The sequence below is a fragment of the Mytilus californianus genome, unplaced genomic scaffold (genome assembly GCF_021869535.1).
Source record: "Mytilus californianus isolate M0D057914Y unplaced genomic scaffold, xbMytCali1.0.p SCAF_19, whole genome shotgun sequence".
Classification (NCBI taxonomy): Eukaryota; Metazoa; Mollusca; class Bivalvia; order Mytilida; family Mytilidae; genus Mytilus; species Mytilus californianus.
Genome location: NW_026262667.1, coordinates 610,582 through 631,620, shown reverse-complemented (window position 1 = coordinate 631,620; position 21,039 = coordinate 610,582). Strand labels below are relative to the sequence as shown.

The following is a 21,039-nucleotide window of genomic DNA, read 5'->3' as shown; positions in this document are numbered from 1 at the left end:
AAAAATTTAACCATGATATTCCAGGTTTGACACACTGTGTAAAATAATCAATCCTATTGATGGATTTGGAATTAACCTTAATAACTGTTGTAAATTTTAGTATTTTTCCTAGCATGTACATAGATTTTTTTTAAATATGAATTGAGGTGTAACTTCTAATTGCATGAAAATGAGTATAAATCCTTGTCCTTTGGTCTTTGGTGGAATGTACCACATGTCCTTAATTTTGTATGGTATAGAACTTATAAACTTGAATGATTCAGGGGGATGCTTACATTTCATTTTATTTTTCAGAAAAATTTCGAATCAAAACTCAGGGATCACAGAAAGAAAAAACAGAAAAGCTAAAAGCAGGTAGATCTAATTCAAATGCTTCAATCAGTTCTAATACAAGTAAACAGAAAAAGAAATTTATAAAGAATATCCGACCAGATACTTTCAAACGTCCATCTTCTTATTCCTGCTCTGAAGCTGAAGCAATTGCTGCCAAGGATCCTGTAAAGGATTGTATGCTAGTTGGATACAGAAAACTTGACCAAACAACGACGGTGACAGCCACTGACACTAGATCCTCTTCCAGACAGTCAATAGTTCTGGGAACATTTAGTCCTGCCCCAAACAGGGGTGAAGCTGCAGATGACAATGAACATCCTCCCTTATCAAATGCAGCATCCATGCCGTCCCTCTTCATTCGGTCAAGCTGGAGTAGAACCAGCATTACATCCTTACCTGAATATGCGGGGAGTTCTGAGTCACCCCACACTCACCGTAGGTCAGTCAAGTCAGCATTAATGAAAAACAAGCACATTCATTCAGATTCAGAAGTGTGTGTTAGGAAAAAAGTTTTTGCTGATGAATCAGCTTTGTCTAAAGAAGATTCACTTGGGGAGAGTGAATCTGTAGGTGGTACGAGTGAATTAACACAAGGTGATGACAAGGTCAGTGAACGTGATATTAACTGTGATATAAATAGTGCTACAGGAGAAATCTGTAACGAAAATGTTTCTTTGTCCAAAATTGATGAACAGTCTTCATGTAGTAAATTAGCTAATGATATTACACAGGCCTTAAGAAAGAAAGAGGATTGGTATGTAAAATCAGATGTGGATGAAAATGATGACCAAAGCGATGATGGAACATGTGTGGCTAATGGATATGATGACATTTTAGAAAACTATAATAAAGAGGACCAAACAGAGACTAAAAAGCCTGTCAATAGTACTGTTCATAAACTAAGCAAAGGATCAGACCATACTAATGGGTCTACACCTAGTCTTTCCAAAGACAGTGGCATTATTACTCAAGATTCAGATGAATCAGAGCATGAACAGGAAGAAAAAATGACTGTCGCCGAATTCTTACGTGACGAATACCTCAGATTAAGAAATTCATCTGAATCTAAACAGGTGTCAACAGACAATACAAACATGACAAAGCCTGATAGTTCTTCAGAAGAAGCAGCTAGTATAGCACATCATAGGGCATCAAGTGATTCTAATATTATTAAAAGTTTGGAAAGTTCAACAACATCCATTCAGAATTCATCATCAGAGTCCAAAGGTTTTCATCCATCGAAATCTTATCCAGAACTTTTATCACATATACAAAATGAAAGTCCTAAACTTGTTTCCCAGATTGGTCATGCAACATTAAGGTAAGTTATCTTCAGCAGTAGAGATGGTTTGACAGTAGATAGTGAACTCCCAAATCCCTCCAAAATGTTCAAACTTAAATTGAGTAATTCTGAATATATCAAATACATATACAACCATAAATGGCCCATGTAAAGAACTCGGTAAAAATTAAAAAAAAAAACCTTTTTACTAGTCATGTTTTTTACTACATATGATACATTTTGATAATGGTGATAATGAACATTAAATCTTAATTGAAATTTTATAGAGACCATATTTGGTTCTGATCAAAGCTACTACTTTATCATGGATATGTATTGATGACATACAAGTATAATGTATTAGAATAGTTTATTAACAATAGACATATATGTATCAGGTTTGGTGTTGGACTTGTCGGGTATGTACATGTTATCACTTTTCAGTTGACTGGGATTTTTAAATAAGAATTTTAGATACATGCCTATTTTAATTTTGTTTAGCCTTTTAATGAAAGTACATGAAACTTCATCACACATAAGGATAACTTTTCTCTTCTTTTTTGTATTAAAGGCAAATATTGAGGCAAGGTAACATATGCAACCAGTATCTATAACATATGTGAATGGTACATTTAATGAAGAACTATGTGCTAAGCATCTATTTTACAAAACCTTATAATTAATAGTCATGATAGGTATTATTGGAAATAATGCTGTTTAAATTTAAGATCAACTGACCTCATGGGTTGTTTTGTTGATATCAAATATTAAAATTGATAACTTGTGTGTGATGTCATATCCAGTGTTCAAAATTTAGGTCAACCCATAATGCCATAATAGGTCTGCAGTTTTCCTGAATTGGGTACAATATAAAGTTTTGTACTGGCTGAAGCAAAAGGACTCCTCTGTTCCTTTAAAAATTCGAACACTGGTAGTATCCCTATCACATTTTTACCACCTCATCACCTGATCACCATTTCAGAATTTCTGATTCAGAGCATGACAATAATAACCCAAAGTTTATACAGATCAATCCACTTGATATTTTTATTTTGAAATCATGAAGTACACACATCATATTTTTTGTTATTGTAAAGCTTTATGCATAGTATGTGTTGTTCATTTTGACATGTTCACCACTTTCACAGATTATTGTGGTTTATTCCCAATTTTTTTAATTTTCCTTTGTACAAGTTAGTTGCTTTTTAAAAACACAGATGATAATGTATCATGTGTTTTGAGCTAATTCTGTTGTGACAGTAAAAAGAAAATTGTAAATTAAATATTAAATTGTCTTAACAGTTTATAATAGGAATAAACTTGCAATGAGAAAATGTCACATTTAGTTCTGCTACCTAAAATAAGTTTACAAGTTTACAACACATTTATCACTTTCAGGGAGATAAATAAATGAATTTTACTTGTGTTTTTCCATAGTACCTATGTATGATTTATTTTGAAAATGATTTGTCACATGGAATAAACATTAGTTTTGGGGTGAACAGTAACATACAAATTGCAACTTTATAAAAACAAGGAGATGTGGTTGGCTTGCCAATGAGAAAACTACCCATCAAAGAACAAAGAAAACAGATTTCAACAACAACCATGATTTCAGGTAATTGTACAGCCTTCAATGATGAGCAAAACCTGTACTGTAGCATGAAGTAAATAACATTTAACTAGAACAATTATTTTTCTGTGGTTCCCCCTGGAGAATTGCTAATTTCTTTATACCATTTTGTTTGTCTGATCTTCTGATTTAATATATTGATTCAGCCTATTGGAAAAATCAGAAACATTTCATGGAGACAAAAATTGTCCATATTCCATTTTTTTACCCATTCTTTTCTTTGAAAATTTCAGCTTTGTAGAGGCAAGAGAGAATCTGAAAAAACAAATGAAATTTGATGGGCAGCTTTATAGGTGAGTTAACACATATATGTTATTTTCCTATTCCTTGCTACATGTACAGTATATGGTATAAAATATACTTGTCAGTACTGTTTTATCAAATGAAAGGTCAACATACCAGAAATAGAGATGACAGTAGAACCAGATATAACTGAAATTCCTGATTTTTTTGTATTCCTAAAAAATGTTTATATATTTGTAATGCTTTTCCTCTTTTATACTTTTCCATATACTGGTTTCTAAGAAATAATTATAATGACATCTTGAAAGTATAAATTGGTGTGAGCCAATGGAAGTCTACATTCTATCAATATTTTCTTTATTGAATTTCACATACTCTTATAATTTTAGTATTCAGTGTAAGTAACACTACCGTTCAGTTGTGCCAACGGTTCGATTTGGTATTCCTGCCTTCATAATTTAAATGAGTACAGTCTTTGTATCACTCAGAGTCCATTTTCTTTATATATATGTCAACACAAACTGTAGTTAATCTTTTTCAGTGAATTCCAGACCCTAGCATCAACTATCCCATATTTTATGATGCCACCTGATGGCGTTGATGACAGTGAAGGTCATCATTTGATTGTATGTGTTCATGGATTAGATGGTATGTTTTTGATAAGAACATATATAGTATCAATTCTAAAATATGAAGTTCTGTTAGTTTTTAAAAAAAGTGCATGTCAATTTGAATGATTGAAGTTAGAGTTATTTCCCTTCCATCAGCATTTGCTTCCCAATTCATATTTGCCATTGTAGTTTTTCTGCAAATATTTATGCATGCTATTTATTGTGTCATAAACTGGAGGAAAATATGCAATTTTTCTCTTCTAATATCTATTTAATACACAAAAAGATAAAGGATTTGCATGTCCACCAGTTGAACAGATATTCATCACAATATTAAATAAGTTTCAAAATATTAAAGTATTATTTTTGCATTGTAAATGCCTAACTTTGTATTGACAGGTAATAGTGCTGATTTAAGATTAGTGAGAACATACATAGAGATGGGACTAACAGGGTATAAACTGGAATTTCTTATGTCAGAAAGAAACCAGGTTGGTATACCGTATGCTACAAAATTCAAACCAATAAAATCTTGAGTTATGTCATGATATGTTTAAAATACTGAACTAGTACAAGTTTCTTTCATTTATTCAGTTTATCATGTTTATAAATGTTTCTCTTTAAGGGGCATTAGCTGCCAAAATCTGTCCACAGAATTTGAGTGTTTGAGTGAATTCCGTAGACATGAATTTCGCCAGCTAATACATCTTTAAATATGTTAAAGATCAGGACACTAGACTACTGAAACACAATATAGTAATTAAAAAAGCAGCATGATTGTCTGAAGTTAACAGACATTCTGATGACAGTCACTGTCCTAACATGTTGTCAAATCATTTCTCTAATTTTCATGCTATTTTCATATGTCTCGATCTGTGTGAGAAAAATTATTTCTCATCTCTAGAGAAAACTTAGTTCTCAGCAAACGATTGGTCTAAATTTCAATAAAGATGTCAAATTTTCTTGATATCTTCTGAATTTCCTATTGTGACGTCAGGAAAAAAGGCACTGATGACGTCACATTTAAAGAACACAACGCTAATCTTTAAAAAGGAAGGATAGACCTGTTTAGATATCATCTTAAAATCATTAGAGAAGCAGATTCCACCACTATATCTCGTGTATTACGATATTTCTCCCCTCTCAACAGTTAAATTTTAATATTTAGAACGCAAGGCTTTCCTGTTTCGAGTGGAAAAATATCGTAACAGACTTGATGCGGTGGTGGAATCTATATTTTTCTCTTTCTGGTCTGATTTATATTTCTGCTGAACAGTTGTTTATTTTATTTAAATCTAGGTGTAGTTTGCTTGATCTCAGTTTTTTATTGGTCAAATTTCAATTATGAATTCAAATTTCTTTTTTCTTTTGATCTGGCTATTGTGACATCCCCAAAAAGGTGATTGTGCCTAATGACATCACATAGAAAGCATAATCTTTTTGCTGATCATTGATAATAAAGATAAAGTTTGCCTTAATATTATTAAAAGATAATTAGAGAAAGAGATTCAGGGATTGTATATAACCTGAGATTATTTTAAGCAATTCATGAGATTTAATTGTTTGTTTGTGACAATATTACCCTCAGCTGATTACTTCAGATTTTAAAGAAGAACACAAATTTATTTCTAGTTAGTTTGGATTAGTATATTAACAATTATATAAAGTTAATAAAAAAAATTATTCCATTTCAGGACACATTTGCAGACTTTGATGTAATGACTGAAAGATTAGCCAATGAAATTATAGCTTACATCGATATGTATGGATTAAATGTTACAAAACTAAGGTAATATCTTTTTGTAGGATCATGAGTATGTTGTTCTGTATATACGAGTTAACTTGTATATAATAAAAAAAAACAAAGGATATGGGGTATCAATCCATGACACAAAATCAGTACATGCACAGCAAAAAACACACATAAAGCTAAGGAACAGTGCTTTTATTGCTGTTCTTCATCTCAAAGTCACAGTGAACCTTCAACACAGAGCAAAAAAAACCTTTCCCCTCACTGCAAGTTTATGACAGCTCCTAGCACTGGCTTGATAAGAATTCTTTGCAAAAATAATAAGGATTGACTTTATAAGATGTAACACCACCAAATCAGGCTGGGTCAAAAAGAACATACTGGAAATGAATATGTTTTTAAAACAAAATATAAGACTATAAAAAATATTTTTTGGTAATTTAGGTATCAAGTGAAAGGTGAAGGACTGGTGATCCTTGTAGAACACATTTTGACTGATAATTTTAATAATACAAAAATGTTTGAATGAATTCTAAAATTGAGGACATATATTGCCTGTTTCTCAGATATGAAGTACCTGGTTTTGTGTATCCAAAGTTCCGGAAACCAGTGCGGTCTGATGTGTAAATAACTGTATATTGATAAAATGTCTCAATTTTATTAAGTTTCTACAATGACATTTTAGTGTTTGTATTTACAGTTTTATTGGTCATTCCCTGGGTAATCTCATCATCAGATCTGTAGTGTCTAGATCTAAGCTGAAACATCTAGTGCCAAAGTTGTACACATTCTTATCTCTGTCTGGACCTCATCTAGGTACATTGTACAACAGTAGTGGACTAGTTAATATGGGTAAGTATGGTTTTATATAGATCAATGATTAGGCTTAAATTTACAGACTTAATATTTTACCCCTGTTCCAAAATAGAGTTAGACTTTTTTACCTCTGACTGTAATACATATTGTCATTTTATTCTCTGAAGCTACAAGTCATTGTATCTTTAGACATGCCACCAAACTAAATCTGGTTATGCAATACTGTTGGACATGTTTTCAGTTCCTTTTTGTCTTCTTCCTGTTTGCCAAAAACTTACATCTTTAAAATGTCATACACATATATGCAATTTTCATCACATTTTTCACAGCATCTACAAGTCATAGCTTTTTGATATATGGCACACATTGCATGACAAAGTATTTTTCACAGGAAGTTGATTTTGTCAGCAGCAATTTAGAACTACTTTGGTTAATACCCTAAAAGATAGACATCTATCTAGGTAAATGAGATAACTGGTAAATCAATATGTTTTGATCAGTGAAGTGATAATTTATTGTTTTGACTCTGGGGAGGGGGGTTAGTATAGAGGTGGAAACAAGTTATATTCTGAAGCCTTTATTATTCAATGAACTCATGGATGATTGAAAAATCTCTTTTTTCTTCTACATCAACATTTTTTGTGACAATGACCTTAGTATCAGAGTGTAAGATAATTACATGTACATAATTGAAGATTAAACGTTTTAGAGCGTAAAGTCTTGGTTTTTTTTCTCAAATAAATAGAACATACAAGTATATCATTTCTGGTCTGTAATTCCTTTTGACAACACCAAATAACATTTTTATTTTTTTAGAGATCAGTATAAATCAATATTTTACACTTCATTTCTAATTAATTTGCTTTAAAAACTTTATAGGAATGTGGTTTATGCAGAAGTGGAAAAAATCTGGTTCCCTGTTACAGTTATCACTGAAGGACAATGTTGATCCCAGACAATCTTTTCTGTACAAACTAAGTCAGAAACCAGGTAAGCATAGAAATTTGGTTCCCTGTTACATTTATCACTGAAGGACAATGTTGATCCCAGACAATCTTTTCTGTACAAACTAAGTCAGAAACCAGGTAAGCATATAAATCTGGTTCCCTGTTACAGTTATCACTGAAGGACAATGTTGATCCCAGACAATCTTTTCTGTACAAACTAAGTCAGAAACCAGGTAAGCATAAAAAATTTGGTTCCAATTTATAGCTGTAACTTTTTTTACAATATTGATTGGAACCCTTAACTTGATTCCTTTACTGCCATAACCACAACAAGTATAATATGATATATGTATTTGCTTTAGAAAAAAAAGCAGTCTTTGTCCTGTAATCTTGTTTGGTCTTTCTGCATTGGTTTAGTTATATAGCTGTTTTTCAATGAAGGTAATTTTATTAAGTTCTAATTAAATATCTAAAATATGTATGGTCATACTCTATCTCTTGCTATACATATGTTCTAATATGCATAATATGTATGATAAATTATTGTCAGTGCTAATAAAAGGAATTCATCATAAAAAAAAGTGTTTATCTCAGTAAATAGAGTTTGAATATTACTGGGTAATTATACATCTAAATTTTGAAATGTACACATTTTGATGCAGAAAAATAGTGATATTTGAATTTTAAAAAAAGGTACAGCAATTTTTTATGTGTCCTGAAAACTGATAGATGTTAGACATGTCCAAAGGTAATCTCCAAAATCAAAATCAAATCTTTCTATTGATATAGATGTGAAATGTAGATCTGCATTCCAAATTGATATTTTACAATTATCTTTATACAGAGTTGTAGAAGGTCCTATAACAACAACACTTTAAGGAATGCTCCAGTAATTTATTTGAGATCGACATGTTTCGGTCTCAATAAATTACTGGAGCATTCCTTAAAGTGGTGTTGTTATAGGACCTTCTACATTTTATGTTTTTATCGTAACGACCCTGCATACCTGAGGTATCCACTTTATGGAATCTACTGACAGAAGATTTACCAGGCGTTGGTTCACTTAATTTAATTAATTTATACAGAGTTGTTAAAACCCACTAATAGGTTATTACACAAAGAAATGACTATGTGGTTTCTCTTCAATGTTTTGTGCTTAAAATAGAATTACTAAAGCCATTCTATCATGATTCTTTCTCTTAAGTATGTGTAAAGGTCTTTTTGGTGAAATGCAGTTGAAAACCAAATATTAAGAGATTTGTTTTGACATTATGATTTCAGGTTTGGAATTGTTTCGACATGTGTTACTGGTGGGATCATCACAAGATAGATATGTTCCATACCATTCCTCCAGAATAGAAATGTGTAAAGCTGCACAAAGAGAGAGTTCTGGAATGGGTAAGTGCCTAGCTGCAAAATTTATGTTCATAACAATACTAGCAATAAAAGCACAAAGTCTAAAAGGGTAGTTTTACAAATGATAATTCTAATGCAATTAGTTTGTATCAATGGCTCTGATTGGATGACGACAAGCGTAAAATTCTCAATCTCCCTGTCTGTAACTAAGGAAGCCGACATTTTGAATTCCGGAATATATTGACATGTAATTTCTCCAATAATAAGCACAAAAACTCACATTTGGACCTACAAATCTTCTTTTCATCAAATTTTATTACATTTTGAAGCGGACAAGAACCCAGTAAACGCCCGGTGTTTAAGTTTGATGCCGGAAGCACACCTATGACGTCACCTAGTTTAGGCGCCAAAGAAGATAACATCATTTCGCGGAATTTTCGTTTAATGAAAATTTTACACAGAAATAATGACTAAAATTGAATGATTTGTTTATTTTGCATTAGAATAGAGATAACTGTATTGTATTGTATTTGAAGCTTTGCGGACGTCCATCGGTATTTTTACTGTCGCAAATACCCGTTTACCTGTCTCCGCTATGTGTCGCCAGGTAAACTAAATTTGTGACAGTAAAACTACCGATGGACGTCTGCAAAGCTTCAAATACAATACAGTTATCTCTAAATTAATCTACAGAATGAATTATACAATGCAATGCTATTATTTGAATATACCATACCTCCTCTTAAACCAGTGATGGATTTCAGTGAAACTTTCTTAGTAGGCATTTTGTATCTGCAGCTATTCGTAAACACACAGAATTAAGTAACTAATGGAATTGTGCACCTTCTACTTAATTTTTATCAAAAAGATTTTTGGGGTTTACAATATAATACAAAGACTTAGCAAATTAGATACAAAGAGCCAAGAGCCAGTTAAATAAAACGAAATCTACTCACAGTTTTCTAGTTTCCATGTGTGATAGAATTGAAGACATCACAAGATCGTATGATGTGTGTTTGTTGATTTCAAGTCAAGATTACAACCCTGTTCTGTTATACTTACACTTATTTCTTCTAATTTGTGTTAGTTTTCGTTTGTTTGTTATGTCCCCGCCATCACTAGAGGTGGCATTAAGTGTTACCCTTGTCTGTACGTACGTCCCAAAATTGGTTTCTGTTCTCTAACTTTAGTTTGCCTCAACCAAATGTTATGAAACTTATACACAATGCTTATTACCACAAAATACAGATCAAGTTCAAATCTGGGTGGCATTACTGTTCTCAAGTTATAACATTATATGCAAGCAGCGGCATCATCTGTGTCCCATGGACACATTCTTCATTTATTTACTTTTTACATTATATGAAGAGGGAATATCATATTAAAGATCTATTAGTTCTGTAAAGACAAAAACCATTAGGTTGTTACAAATGCTTTTTTTTTTCTGTGATTTGACACCACAGTTCAAAGATGCTAATTTCTATTTGACAGGTGCTATATACAGTGAGATGGTTGCTAATATACTGACTCCAGTTGTTAATAACATAAACTGTAAACTGGTACGATATGATGTCTTTCATGCTTTGACCAGCACAGCAAACACAATTATAGGCAGAGCAGCACATATAGCAGTGCTGGATTCAGAATTGTTTATAGAAAAGTTTATGATTACAGTTGGTTTGCAGTACTTTCGATAGCTAGTTTGTATGCACGTTGGAGGTACAATCTGGATATCTCAAGCATATAAGTATAAAAACTGTACTAATCTTAAGTACAATATGTAGGTCACATCTTATACTTTTGAAGTATATCTGTTGTACACTAAAACATTTGTAATAGTCCGGAAATAAAACTTGTGTAAATGTGGTCAGTTTCCTAAAGATCTCACAGATACACTTTGTCATTTTCACTGGTTGTACTCTTTTTTTTTAAAGAGCAAATATTGTTGTGGTATTATGATATTGTGTTAGTATCAAATGTCTGTCAAAAAGTTAGTGATTAAATGTGTTCAAGGAAAATGTTCTCTTTAAATTTGAGAACTGTGATTTTTTGCAACAAAGATATTTTGGAAAGATGACTATTATGTTTCTCTTATAATTCTCAAACAATTTTAGAAAGTCTTAATTGTATTCTTATGAGGACCATGTCTTTATATTCAGATATATAGGCTGTTGATTCTTTCTTTAAAAAAAACTTACTATTTAATTCGGGTTGTCCTGAATATGCATAAAATATTTGCAACTGGACCTTAATCAAACATAAACCATTTATAATTTAGTTTGGGTGTCTCATATGCTAGCTGTTAAAATATTTGACAGGTCAAAATGGTTAACAAATAGAAAGGGAAACAATGATGATACAAACCTCATTTAAGCATCTAGTGGATTTAATGGATAAGTATTTTTCTCTGAATTAGCCATAAGGCTTCAAGGGTTTAATTGGGAATTTGTTTCAACAAAGTAGCCACATGCCGTTCTATTTGAAGATCTTATTTATAAAAAAGCATCGGATGACAACCCTGAGTAGTATATAACCCAGAACGTGCTCCCAACATATGTCTATTTAAAGTAAAGATTTGTTGCATAAGGCATTGTCCACATTACTTAGAGGGAAATTAAATCCTTGAAGCTTTAAGGCTTATTCAGAGAATAATCCTCATCCATCACATCACCTGGATGCTTGGATGAGGTTTGTATTCTCTATCATATAGCCTCCAAGCCATCCCTTGTTTAATTGGGAATTAATAAAGCCCAAAAAATCATATAAAAAAGGACTTGAATAAAACATAATACCATCAATAACCTTTCATTAAGGTAATCCAAAATTAAAAAATTATAATATCCCACAAAGAAAACAATAAATGTATTCTGTTATATCAAAACAGTCAATAGTCTCTGTATTCCATCCAACGGAATCCTCGCGTCAATGTTACTCCGTTCACTGTATTCCATCCAACGGAATCCTCGCATCAATGTTACTCTGTTCACTGCAAATAAAAATTATCAATCAATGGTTCATAAAACATCATTAGAAAATGAACACTGGCTATCTCTTTTATCCTTTCCCCAACATCATTTGGGAACAAGTGTTCCTCTATCAGATTCAAGACTGAACACGGCTTTTGGAATTTTTTCGATATGTAGGGTCTAATGAAATATCTCCTCTATATATTAATCTCAAAGAAGGCATTACTAGCCAGTTCAATGCTTTGCGTTATGAGCTTCTTTTAAACTTTGAAAGGTCTATCTGATTACCCCTAAGAATTTCAGCTATCTGAATCATTGGCACAATACTTAACAACCCCAAGATTTTCTGAGTTTCCTGTAAACTGCAGTCTCTTTGGCTGTATGTTCCTATAAAGACAATTCCATATTTTAGTGTTAATAGTTGCAGGAACTAAGGACTTACAGTTACTTGGGATCTGCTTATCCTAAAGAAATTTACTAATGTTTGTGATTCCAGATACATGCATTGTTTACAAACTCTGCCAAACTTTCCATTTCAGGGTCTGAAAATTTTGTCTACTCCTCAAAATCTTTGGTAGTTCAATTCCGGCTGAATCGGTTTTACTTATCTGATTTTCATTGGGATCAGCACTAGAAAAGACATTATTCATACCACATGCATATCCCTCACTAGACTTGAGATGCTCTTTGTCATCTTGACCTTGCATACTTTCAATTTCCTGCCTACTTGCAGATTGGCTAATGGATAGAATTTGACTTGCACAAGCATTTGGACATTACTGAATGATTAAAAAATTAATAGATTTAATTTTAAGAGGAGCACTTACTTTTTTTCCTTTTTAACGGTGCGTTTCCCTTGGTATTTTTTCCAGGACCTTTTCCCGGTCCCTTTGCGACAATTTCCATCTATTTTGTAACATCATGAGCATGTCGTGCAATCTTTTGACCCTTTTTTTTGTCACAGTATTGGGCTCTACTAAACCAGAAACACTGGCACTTTCAACGGGCTCAAAGACAGAAACTTTCTTCCTGCTGGTCTGTATCATTGAGCACTGTCAGATCTATATCATTAGATTCCACTGAACTAATTTTGCTTGAACTTCGTCTGGTGAAGCAACACCTGTGAATTTGTTTCGGTAGAGTCCCTGAAGTGGATACCTTGGTATGCGGGGTTGTCAAATCATGCAAATGAATGCAACACTTGAATAATAATCAAAATTGACAACAACACTTCAAATGGTCAGCAATTTTATTTACTATGGTCTACATGTTTCGCCTGCCAGGCAGGCGTCATCAGGACAATTTATATAAGAATTAATGTGTATGAAGTACCCTAAAGTGGTACATCTAAAGTGACGTAACAGTTAAAAATGGTAGGTATTAGTAATGTATACATGTAAAAATAGAATGATTAAAAATAAAATTGAAAACGAAAGTGTTATAGTTATAAATAGATTATTATAGAGTTCTATGTAATAATATAAGCACATGGTGGTATTACTGTTGCTTAAGTCAATGATACTTTCTTCCTTTGTTTAGTCTATTATTGAAGTATTGTTCATATTGGTAGTCTTCTGTAGATAGCTGTAGTTATTCATGGTGTATTGATCCCAGCTTTCATAGTGATGGTATGTATCCCTGTTGAGGTTGTTCTTTTCTGTTAAATATCCATACCTGTTGATTCTATATTTATTCCAATCAATTTGTTGGGCCTTGATTTTGAGACTTAATGGTACTCTTTGAGTCAGATAAGTAAAGATCATGTTCTAAAATGATTGTTCTAGTGGTTTGCTTTTCTGGGTATGTTACGGTAGGTTTTCCTGGAATGACTCTGAAGGTTGGTTTCTTTGTTAAAATCCCATTTCCGTGCTTCAAAGGGTGGCACCCATTTTTCAATTTGGGTGGCTATCTCTTTCGGGGTTCCTGATGTTTGAGTAAAATTTTCTTCATCGGTTCCTTCATGTTTTCTGCGAATATGTTTCTTAATATTGTATTTCCTGGTGAAATTAGCATCACACAAGTAGCATGTGAAAGTTTTGGCCGTGTCTTCATGATAATTACGGTTGTGCCTTTTTAGAGTTACAATGTTGGCTAGTTTCTTGTTGCATTTAGTGCAATTAATCCCGTTTGTAGTGACATTGTTCTTTTTCCTTGGCGTGGTTTTCGTTTTAGCCATTTCAGTGTCTTTTGTTTAGTCCCCAGGGTTCTGCTGTAGATAGTTTATTTATACAGGCTTCTTCTGTTCGTAGGCGTATGTTTACATCGGTTGCTGTCTTAATGATGCCTGTTATTGTTACGTCGTGTCTATTGTGAAGAGGTGACATGAAGTGTATTGATACTGGTTTATATTTGTTTCCTGTGTTGATATCTTGAAAATGTCCCCTAAATCTTTCTTTCCGTGTGTTTCCTGTTTGCCCTACATATTGTAATTGGCATATTCTTCATTCAATCATGTATACTACATTGTTTGGAGTAACATGCTATATTGTCTCTAATCTTTAATTGATAGTTGTTAGCATGACTTTTCACCGTTTCTGTTCTTACCATGCTGTTTGCAAAGGTAGCAGTTTTCTCCGCAAGGCATGCTACCCATTTTCCCGTAATTTGGTTTTATGTCGCTCTTTAAGCTAATTTTGCTTTAGTTGCAAGAATTTTCATCCATAGTGAAATTGACAATAAACTATAAAATTCAACGTACACATTGTCTTTTGAACAAAGAGCATGTGGCAGTAGTGCACTCTGGGTTATATACTCCCTGGGGTTGTCACCTGGATGTTTTTATTTAAATTTGCTCTCTAAATAGAAAGGCACGTGGCTACTTTGTTGACACAAATTCCTAATTAAACACGAGATAGCCTGGAGGCCATATGATAGAGAATAACATTTTAGTGATGCATTATGCTGTTATAATCATAGCTTACATATTATGATTTAAAATTGAATATTATATGGTTATGACTTCTGTATGAAGCATAGTTCATAATTCTTTGTTAAGTTGATTTATGATTGTATGGTAAAAAGCTATATATTTTCTTACAAAATATTTAATAATTTTCTGAAAGGAGTAATTTTGGTGTCTCATCATGTTTAAAGGTCTTTATAGATTTAAAGATATTCAATAGACAATATAAACTATAGAAAACTTGTACATTTTATAGATACAAGTTACAAAAGAAACTGAAGTTAATCTTTGTTTGATAAGAACAGAGAAACATGAATCTTATGATATTTTTGTATTAATGTATGGTTCTCTCCGGGCACTCTGGCTTCATCCATATTATTGACCACCACGAAATAGCACAATAGTGACGTTAAACACCAATCAATCAATCATGTATTTATGTAAAATACAGTCATACTACATCAGAAAAAAGCACAATAGTGACCTTAAACACCAATCAATCAATCATGTATTTATGTAAAATACAGTCATACTACATCAGAAAAAAGCACAATAGTGACCTTAAACACCAATCAATCAATCATGTATTTATGTAAAATACAGTCATACTACATCAGAAAAAAGCACAATAGTGACCTTAAACACCAATCAATCAATCATGTATTTATGTAAAATACAGTCATACTACATCAGAAAAAACACATTGTATGCAATAACTAAAACAAATTTATATTGAATCAGATAAATTTTACACTACTGTCAATGTAATAAATTAGATCTTATGATTTGATACATGTCCAATTATGATAACCCTTCAGATCTTATTATTTCTTTAGAGATTGTTGTTTTTGTTTTTGTTTTACTTTTATTTGTGTAACAATACATCAGATAAAATTACTAATATTGTTTTAGTCAATTTAAATTTTATGATGACTTATTATGAGTATGTCTGGTTGTCTTTAAATAAAATATAGTTATGATTTGTTCAGGATTAAAACAAATTATGGGCATTAACATACAGACAGGTTTACTATATAGCTCTAAAACTTAGTTGTGTTTATAAACCTTATTTTTGATTGATGGTTTATTTGATGTTGTAATCACAGTATGTTCCATGGTATGAAATCATTTTATCTGTAGTGTTAGTTCCAAAGAAAAGGTTGCTTATCACTTTTGTCATTTTTTAAATCTGTTAAAATACCTCTGACATTTGGTAACATTTGGTTATATGATTATACATATATAGTTATATGTAATAGAATAAGACATCAGAGTTTGTAGTCTGTCTTTAATTAGGTATTATACTTTCATGTATGGATACTGTACATATCAAATTTTATCTTCTCAATTTATATTTTTAAGATTATAAATTTTTCATTATGTATGCTCTTTATAATCTATGTACTTTATTTTTTGAAAGGGCTGTGGATACACATTTATTCATGTCAACTAATTCACCATTTTCTGAATCTCACGAAAATATTAAAAAGAAAATACATGAGACATTTGTGATTGGTTATAAATGTCCGAAACAATAGTATCTAAACAGTGGCATAGTGGTGTTGTACATCGAAAATCTTCAAAAAAAAAAAGCAATCATATGACTGAGAAATGTATGTGCCAGAAGATCTCCATACAAATTTGTATATTTTGAATATAAATGAATACATAGAAGGCTTCCATTGCTTAATTGATATTCACAAGTGGTTGTTTGTTACAATATGGTAATTATTGGTTATAACCTTTTTTTTTCTATTTTCTTTTTGCTTCATTTGACCAAAAATATTTTACATTTATAGTCATTTGGTTATCTCTTGTATAAAAGTATGTTAGATTATCTAGTTAAGCATTGTACATAATGTATATTTTGACAGTAGTCTTTCAAGAACTGTGATAGATTTAGTTTGATAAGTCTTTATGTGAATTAGTCTGTGTTACTTAACTGAATCGACGTGTAAATAATCATGAATCTTTGAATCATAAAAAAAAAATGAAAATTATGTTTTCTGAAAACATTAGTATGATAAGGTATGATGATTTATTAGGGTAACCATGGTAACTGGTAAACACAAGTTAATTGGCAAATATTCATACAGGTAATTTGGTTCAATTGTATAACTTTGAGAAAATAAAATTTTGGGCATACAATATATCTCAAAAGTAGCAAGAGGCACAAAAGGACTGCTGCCAAGTCTTCAAAAGTGATTGTTTTTTCTTGACATTCCAGTTATCAACAGAAAATGATGGTAAACCCTATCTTTAAACCAGTTACCAAAGATACTCTAAATCCAAACTAATTGTTTGGACAGAATGTTGAAATATCAAACCAAGAACCCAATAAATACATTAATTAGTTTAAATCTGGAAAGTGAAATCATAAGCTTTAGTAAGAACTCCTGAAAGATCCCAGGCTTATGATTTGGTTTGCCAGATATGCTTAAATTGATATACTGGATCCAGCAATGTCATATAAACTATTCAAAGAATAAAAAGCTATTGAAATTGAAATGTAACAAGGTAAAAAAATTAAGTACAAAAAAATAAAATGAAAGTATTACGGGAAATATTTGTTTTGTATGTTTTTAATGCAACTGCAACTATTTTTTTTACACAGTGGGATGCCATTGTCCAGCTGCAGACAATATTTGAAAGTGTTTCCACTGTTTATGGATAATTCTGTGTTAATGTATATATAGAAATATTATGTTAGGAGAGTAGATAGGTATATAGATACATATTATACTACAATATCAGAATGGTATTGTGTATTATTTTGTGCAATAAGAAAATAATATTTATACATTTAAAAGCAATTTCAGAAAAGATGCAATGTAGGTTTCGGTCATAATATATATTTTTGTTGTACACCAGTAAATAGTAGAAAGTAATCAAGACATTATTTTGGATTAGGAAAATACAAAAGGTATTTTTTTATTAGAACAGGATATATATATGTATACATTGGCATAATTGAAGACGTTGATGGTACAGTGGGTTTAGCAAGGCGTATCTCCAGTAAATACAATCTACCCCAATATCATAGACATACCCCACTCTAAAAAATACAATCTACCCCAATATCATACCCCACTCTAAAAAACTCTATTGCAATCACCTTGTCTGTTCATTTGTCCAACAAAAATATTTTGTCGCATTTCTCTCAGAAAGTATTGAACAGAATGACTTAATATTTGGTCATCAGATTAACACTGATGAGTTTTAATGTATGTTCACTTTTCAGAACTGTCAGACACCTTCTTCCTGTTTTCCTATACTTTGAATTACATTTAGGGTATGCTTAGCACGTCAACACATGCATTCTTATTTTATTTAAAGTTACTTTTTCCTGTAAATTCATTAATGAAAAAATTCAGAGAAATGTTTGGCCTTGTGTATTGATTTCTTGTAATGGGCTAGTATAAAAGAATGGGGATCTGATTCTTTTACATAATTTGTGTTAGCATAATATAAAAATAATACAAATGTTTTCCTCCTGTAAATCCAGGTTTGAAATAAACTTCATATTTGAGGACAAACTGAATAGTTTGCCATTTAGTGTTTGTTCCTTTTTTATACCCCGGCCGTAAGCAATGGGGGCATAAAGTGTTACCCTTGAGCGTCCACCTGTCCGTCCCATTTTCACTCTTTCTCATCAAAATTTTATGAAATGCATACACAATGCTAAAAACCAGTGTTTAGATATGGGCAGTAAGTCACTTACAGTTCTAGAGTTATGCCCCTTTATAACTAGGAAAATTGCAAATTTTTTCGTTTCCACACTCAAGTTTTACTCTTCCAAATTTTATGAAACTCATATACAATGCTAAGAATCAATGAAAACCCACACAGAATTTCGGAATTAGGCAATAAGTCGCTTACTGTTCTAGAGTTGAGCCCCTTTTATAACTTGGAAAATTGCAATTTTTTTTCATTTCAGCACTCTAACTTAAGTTTGCCTCATCCAAATTTTTCTGAAACACATACACAATACTAAGTACCACAACACACAGACAGAGTTTAAATTTGGGCAGTGAGTCATTTACTGTTCTAGAGGTATGCTCCTTTTTTACTTGAAAAATTGCAAAGCTTGAGTTGGGGCATTCATATAAATTATTATTCATAAATTATTATGAAGAAACAGTAGCACTAGCACCTATATTTGGGTCAAAATTTTATGTTAAATATTTAAAAAACATTGTCTTGTAAAAATCTGAATCTCCTAAAATATCATAATGATACTAGAAGAAATTTATAATGATAGATTTTACTTATCAGCAGTTGTTCTTGTCTCCTGAAATTATAGGAGGGAATATGCAACAGCTCAGATTTTTAAAAATTTTACCAAAGTACACAAAGATCTGTTCGTTCTGACATAAATTAAGTATTCACGTAACTGTGTTAAAGGAATTTTCTGTCTATTGTTTCTACTTTGTTTAAATATAGGAGTATACAAATGTGGAAATTGAATATGTCCTACATGTATATTGACTATTGCAGAATTCCTTTCATCTGTAATTGATTTCTCTTTGATATTAAAAAAGTGCTAATAAACTATTTTAGTGTCATTTGTCTACCACTAAAATATGACTTATACTATACATGTACCGGTTTAGAACTTTTCTTAATTTTATTTATACCAATGGTGAATGTTAAATAAGTAAGTAAAACGAGGGAGAAATTGTACTTACAATTATTGTTACTATTTATCGATATCTTATATTGGAAGGGATTTGTTAGGTTGTTAGGTTTCTGTATATATAAATGTATAGTTATTTCTCTTCAAATTTTAGATTTTGTAGATCTATGTAAATAAAATACAGTATGAAATACGGAATTGCTTGTCTTATTTTTGTCTTTCCTCTTTATTTCAATTCTACAAACTACAAGTGGGCATTTTGGTAAAAACTGAAGTGAAAGAGAATATACTTACAAATTTTCAAGTTCAAGTGTACCTACAAAAACATGAAATTATGAATTAATCAATGTTATATACTGTGGATTCATTTATTTTCATGGCTTCCAATTTTCATAATTAACGGAAGTCCTTATGAATATTTGATTTCATGGTTTTACAAAAGTCTGAATACAAGCCTATAAAACATTTGTACTTCTTGAACCCATGAAATCAACAAAAATTGGTATCCCATGAATAATACTGAATCCACAGTAAATCCACAGTTATTGATATTACTGTACACTTTGGTGAATTTTACTTAGCAATCAATAATTGTGATAATATGGAGTCAAAATTCTTGAAGATATGTGATATGTGGATTTTTTTTTACCAATTTTCAAGGTAAATTATTAAAAAATCAAAGAACAAGTTCAAGCAATTTTAATCTTTATTAGTTAAACAAATTAGACTGACCTTAATTATTATTTGTTTAGTTACTATCAATCAAAATTCAATATACACAGTATTAAGATGAATTTCAAAACAGCTTAGATCATTGTACCCAATATGTTGTTGATTTTACTGAACACCTTACTTTTATGGTATTTGTCACAGGTATCAATAATAGTATTTAAAAAAAAGATTTATAGGAATTTGTTTTAAATATTCTTTTTTATAATAAGATTCAAAAGTTTATTTGAAAGAATAAGAAATGTTGAGGTGTAATATCATCATATGATTGAGAAATTGTTTTTCATTCTTTGTATAGTGAAAAAGTATTTCAAGTTTATAAGGAACAGAATATCCTAGGATCTATTTAGAACCCCCGACCTTGATAAAAATAATTTTCATCCACTCACTAGACAATTTTTCAACCGTAACAAAATATGAATCAGGTAGTCACATATTAAACTGAATGGTTTGTCTAAAGAAATAAATATCAGAAGGATTTTTCTTACATTTTATGCCTTCTTTGTTTATTTTTTACATGGGACTATAGACATGATAGATAATTAAGTATCCGGTAGGTATTTGTCTTAAGTTTTAAACCAGTGATTAGTTATCTTTTCAAGAGCAAAGTACAATCATATGATGTATGAAAAAGTATTTTGCCAAATATAAAAGCTTCCACTTTAGGAAAGCATGTAAGTCTGACAACTAATTAAGTTTTTTTCAGTTAAAATTCAGGTTTTCACTGTTTGTTAAATGTTACACAAAACTATAAAAGATAACTAGAAGTTAACATACAATCTTCAACAATTAAAGACAAGTGTCTATGCAATATTTGTCAGCTCTTAATCATTCC

General features: G+C 31.3%; 1 protein-coding gene across 1 annotated transcript in view; it reads left to right on the top strand.

The window, feature by feature from the left end:
- Positions 1-19,673, top strand: part of LOC127727024 (protein FAM135A-like) — a 57,516-nt gene extending 37,843 nt beyond the window's left edge. The window contains exons 13-21 of the mRNA XM_052234412.1: positions 295-1,654; positions 3,482-3,541; positions 4,033-4,139; positions 4,502-4,593; positions 5,797-5,891; positions 6,553-6,704; positions 7,548-7,658; positions 8,897-9,013; positions 10,463-19,673. Coding sequence (XP_052090372.1) covers positions 295-1,654; positions 3,482-3,541; positions 4,033-4,139; positions 4,502-4,593; positions 5,797-5,891; positions 6,553-6,704; positions 7,548-7,658; positions 8,897-9,013; positions 10,463-10,668 — 2,300 coding nt within the window. The 3' untranslated portion in view covers positions 10,669-19,673. The remainder of the gene's footprint in view (positions 1-294; positions 1,655-3,481; positions 3,542-4,032; positions 4,140-4,501; positions 4,594-5,796; positions 5,892-6,552; positions 6,705-7,547; positions 7,659-8,896; positions 9,014-10,462) is intronic.
- The last annotated feature ends 1,366 nt before the right edge of the window (positions 19,674-21,039 follow it).